At 62.7% G+C, this 4,152-nt stretch overlaps 1 protein-coding gene across 1 annotated transcript in view; it reads left to right on the forward strand.

Annotated features, from left to right (window-relative positions):
- The window catches only part of DPP6 (dipeptidyl peptidase like 6), a 330,888-nt gene that overhangs the window by 239,468 nt on the left and 87,268 nt on the right, over positions 1-4,152 (forward strand). Inside the window, exon 8 of the mRNA XM_015566244.1 lies at positions 2,516-2,636. Within this exon, the coding sequence (XP_015421730.1) occupies positions 2,516-2,636 (121 nt within the window). The remainder of the gene's footprint in view (positions 1-2,515; positions 2,637-4,152) is intronic.

Genomic DNA, 4,152 nt, shown 5'->3' on the forward strand with positions numbered 1-4,152 from the left:
TTGGCTGCACCTTGGAGTCACTGGGGGGTCCCCCTAGGCACTGGTCAATGGGCAGGCTGACGGCAGGCATGGGATGCTTCAGAACTCCCAGGTCCCTAAACGTGCGTCAGAATCCGAGAGCCCTGAAGGAGGCCCGCCCCCCCCCAACCGGAGAGTTTGGGCTGGCCCAGGGTCAGAACTGTCTTCCCGTCACCCCAACTCTGCAGCAGGGCCACCGTCTCCCGGCTGCCCCAGAGGTCTCTGTTGGGAAAGACTTTGCCTCATCACCCAGATCTCAGCTCACCCCACGGGCAGCGGGCAGCGGGCAGCGGGCAGCAGGTGGCGGGCATTGGGCAGTGGGTGGCAGGTGGCAGGCAGTGGACAGTGAGCAGTGGGTGGTGGGCGGTGGGCAGCAGGCAGCAGTCTGTCTCACCAGGCTGCTGGGTGTCTGACAACAGGGACCGAATCATGTGTGATCCTCCCTCCACCATATTCCTCCCCACAGGCTCCTCCCCACAGGCTTCTCCTCACAGGCTCCTCCTCCCCACAGGCTCCTCCTCCCCACGGCCTCCTCCTCCCCACGGTCTCCTTCTCCCCACAGCCTCCTCCTCCCCACGGGCTCCTCTTCCCAACAGGCTCCTCCTCCCCACGGCCTCGTCCTTTTCACGGCCTCCTCCCCACGGCTCCTCCCCATGAGCTCCTACCGGACACCCCAAGGGCTGCTGCCGCAGCTCTGCCTTCCCCTCAGGCCCCCTTCTTGCCTAATGGGAAGCCCAGGGAGCCTCCCTCCAGTTCCACAGGCTTCTCCCCACAGGCTCCGCCTTCCCAGAGGCTCCTCCTCCCCACAGCCTTCTCCCCATAGGCTCCTCCTTCCCACAGGCTCCTCCTCCCCACAGGCTCCTCCCAACAGGCTCCTCCCCACAGGCTCCTCCTCCCCAGAGGCTCCTCCCCACAGGCTCCTCCCCACAGGCTCCTCCTCCCCATGGGCTCCTCCCCCCCGCAGGCTCCTCCTCCCCATAGGCTCCTCCTCCCAAGGGGCTCCTCCTCCCCACAGGCTCCTCCTCCCCATAGGCTCTTCCTCCCCACAGGCTCCTCATCCCCAAGGGCTCCTCCTCCCTACGGGCTCCTCCTCACCACACGCTCCTCCTCCCCACGGGCTCCTCCTCCCTACAAGCTCCTCCTGCCCACGGGCTCCTCCTCCCCATAGGCTCCTCCTCCCCACGGGCTCCTCTTCCCACCGGGCTCCTCCTCCCCATGGCCTCCTCCTTTTCACGGCCTCCTCCCCACGGCTCCTCCCCATGAGCTCCTACCCCAGGACCCTCCCCATGGGCTTCCCTTCAGAGGACTTGCCTCTCCCCCACATGCACCCTCCTAAGCCCTGCTCCCTGGGACGGACACCGAGGGTTGCTGCCGCCGCTCTGCCTTCCCCTCAGGCCCCCTTCTTGCCTAATGGGCAGCCCAGGGAGCCTCCGTCCAGTCCCTGCAGTGCCCATGCTCACGCTCACACCCACGCCTGCCTCTGCTTTTCTCTCCAGCGTTTTCTCCTGTGGGATCACCTTCCCAGCCCCTCTCCCAGCCTGCTGCTCATGCAGGTCCCAGCTTAAAATCGCTGGGAACTCTGACACTTGCTCCCCCATGGAGGCCCTGAGGACGGGGATGCAGGGCAGCCCTGAGAGGACAGGTCCCCGGCCATCAGAGCCACCGCGACAGGAAGCGGAGTGGGGGGCCCAGGAGCCAGAGGGGAAGGGGTTGGTGTAGCCTGGGGACAGGGTTTTGTCTGTGAGGATGACAAGGTCTGAGGCAGTGCTGGTGGCCAGGCAGCAGTGTGGATGCACCGGCAGCACCGAGTGGGGAACTCACAAACAGTGAAAATGATACCTTTGGTGTCATGTGCATTTTCCACAGTAAAGTGCTCTGGGTCTCTCTCTCAGGGACCCTTCCCTGCCCTGTGGCCTAAGCCCGGGAGGCCTGTGTCATGTTCCCAGGGCCCCCCAGCTGCACAGGAACGTGTTCCTTCGGTTCATCTATCTCACCAGCTCGTAGGTAGAATGCAAGCAGATTGCGTCTCACCTCACCCATCACTGCCCACAGAGCCGGCCACTAAGCCAGTGCTACTGGGCGTGCAGTGGGGAGCCCCAGAACTCGGCTCCCAGCCATCTTCATGTCAGGGGAATGTGACTGCTGCTCTGACTGTGCAGCCCCTCCTCACGGCGTGCCCGGTGGTGACTGTGACTGACACGTGGCGGCTGAGCCCAGTGGGGTCAGGTCCATGTGCCCAAGTCTCAGACCGCAGATCGCCCGCCCTGGTGAATGAGGACGGCGGATGGGCTATGTCGCCTTCGTGGGAAGTTCGAATCCCCGATTCACCTGAAACCAGGTTCTTTCTGCTGCGGGTGAGCCCACGCGTCCTGAGACGACCTGTCTTGCCAGATAAATGCCCAGGAAACCGTAACCACACAGCTGGTTCAGGCTTTTATGAGCGGCCTCCCTGTGGCCACCTTCTGGGTTAACCCTGTGTTTTGTCTTCCCAAACCAGATATTTATCTTTGAGAACAACATCTACTACTGCGCTCACGTCGGGAAGCAGGCCATCCGCGTGGTCTCGACGGGGAAGGAGGACGTCATCTACAACGGCCTCAGCGACTGGCTGTACGAAGGTGAGCAGCCGAGGAGCAGGGTCCTGTGGTTGCTGTGGTCAAGTGGTTCCATGAGTGCCATGGCTGTTGTGGTTGCCATGGTTGCTGTGGTTGCCATGGCTGTTGTGGTTGCCATGGTTGCTGTGGTCATGTGGTTCCATGGTTGCCATGGTTGTTTGGTCATCTGGCTCCATGGTTGCCATGGCTGTTGTGGTTGCTGTGGTTGCCATGGTTGCTGTGGTTACTGTGGTTGCTGTGGTCATATGGTCACTGTAGTCGCCACTGCCCCTGGTGGTGGTTGATAGAGTTCCCTTTCACTTTAACTATAACTCAAACTCCAGCTTCTTGAGGTTCTGCTAAATTACAATACACTGTTGGGTCATCAGGCGGTGGCGGGAGACGGGGCAGGTGTGGGGCTTCCCAGGACTCAAGCTCTCTGGCTCGGGGGCAGGGGCGCTGTACTGGGAGGCATATTGTACGCGAGGTGACTTCTGGGGACACTGGGCTATGCACAGGTTTCTGACTCGCTCCCAGAGGCCGAGGGCCTTTTCTGCCCCCAGGTGGGCAGTGTCCGGAAAGAAGTAACAAGTTAACGCTACTGAAAGGAGCGGATCCACATGAGCTGCTGCCCCGGGTCCCTGCCTTGTGGGACATCTCCTACCACTGGTTCCCTTTGGCTGAGAGCGCCCAGCGGTGTGCACTGTTCCACAGCGAGGCAGCGAGTGGAGCAGCACCCGTGGTCCGCGCACGCTCAGAGGTCCTCCCGCCCTGTGCTGCGGGCTGTCCGCGCAGGCTGTGTGGGGAGCACCGTGCGATTTCCTCACTACCCTCCGCCTCAGGCGTGTATAACAGATCGAGGCTGTGACAGCATCGCAGATGGGCAGCCTGAGCGACTCACCGGTTCTCACAGCTCTGGGGGCTGATGGTCCAGGTCGAGGTGCAGTGAGACAGCGCCTGGCGAGGGGTCTCTTCCTGGTCCTCACTTGGTGGGGAGAGGCACGCCCTGGTCTCCGCACCCCCTTGTAGGATGTCACCCCACCTCCAAAAGCCCCACTGAACACCATCCCTGTGGGGGTTCAGGCTTCAGTGTGTAGCCTCTCCTAACAGCGTGCCCGGTGGTGCCTGTGACTGACACGTGGCGGCTGAGCCCAGTGGGGTCAGGTCATCCGCCCGGTGTCACCGAGGTTAAGGGAGAGGCCTTATGGAGTCACACTGTTCAAGTCCTGGACAGTTATCTTTCCAGAAATCCAGACTTGAACCTGGAACCTGCGCGCCCAGCGCTGGGCGGAGGTGTGGCTCACACGCTTCTCACCTGCCCGCGGGGACCACGCGGCCACCACGCTGGTCTGAGCCCAGGGGGCTCCCGGTGTCATCAGGCACAGAAATGGCCTTTCCCTCCCTCCCCGTAACCCGCCCCCACCCACTCCCCACCCCCGCGCCACGCGGTACGGTCCACAGGCTGTCAGCGGGTACGACTTCGCATGGTAAAGTCGCTGAAAACACTGAGGCGTGGGTCCGGGCTGGGCCTCCGCTTTCC

This window comes from Myotis davidii, unplaced genomic scaffold, assembly GCF_000327345.1.
Source record: "Myotis davidii unplaced genomic scaffold, ASM32734v1 scaffold762, whole genome shotgun sequence".
NCBI lineage: Eukaryota > Metazoa > Chordata > Mammalia > Chiroptera > Vespertilionidae > Myotis > Myotis davidii.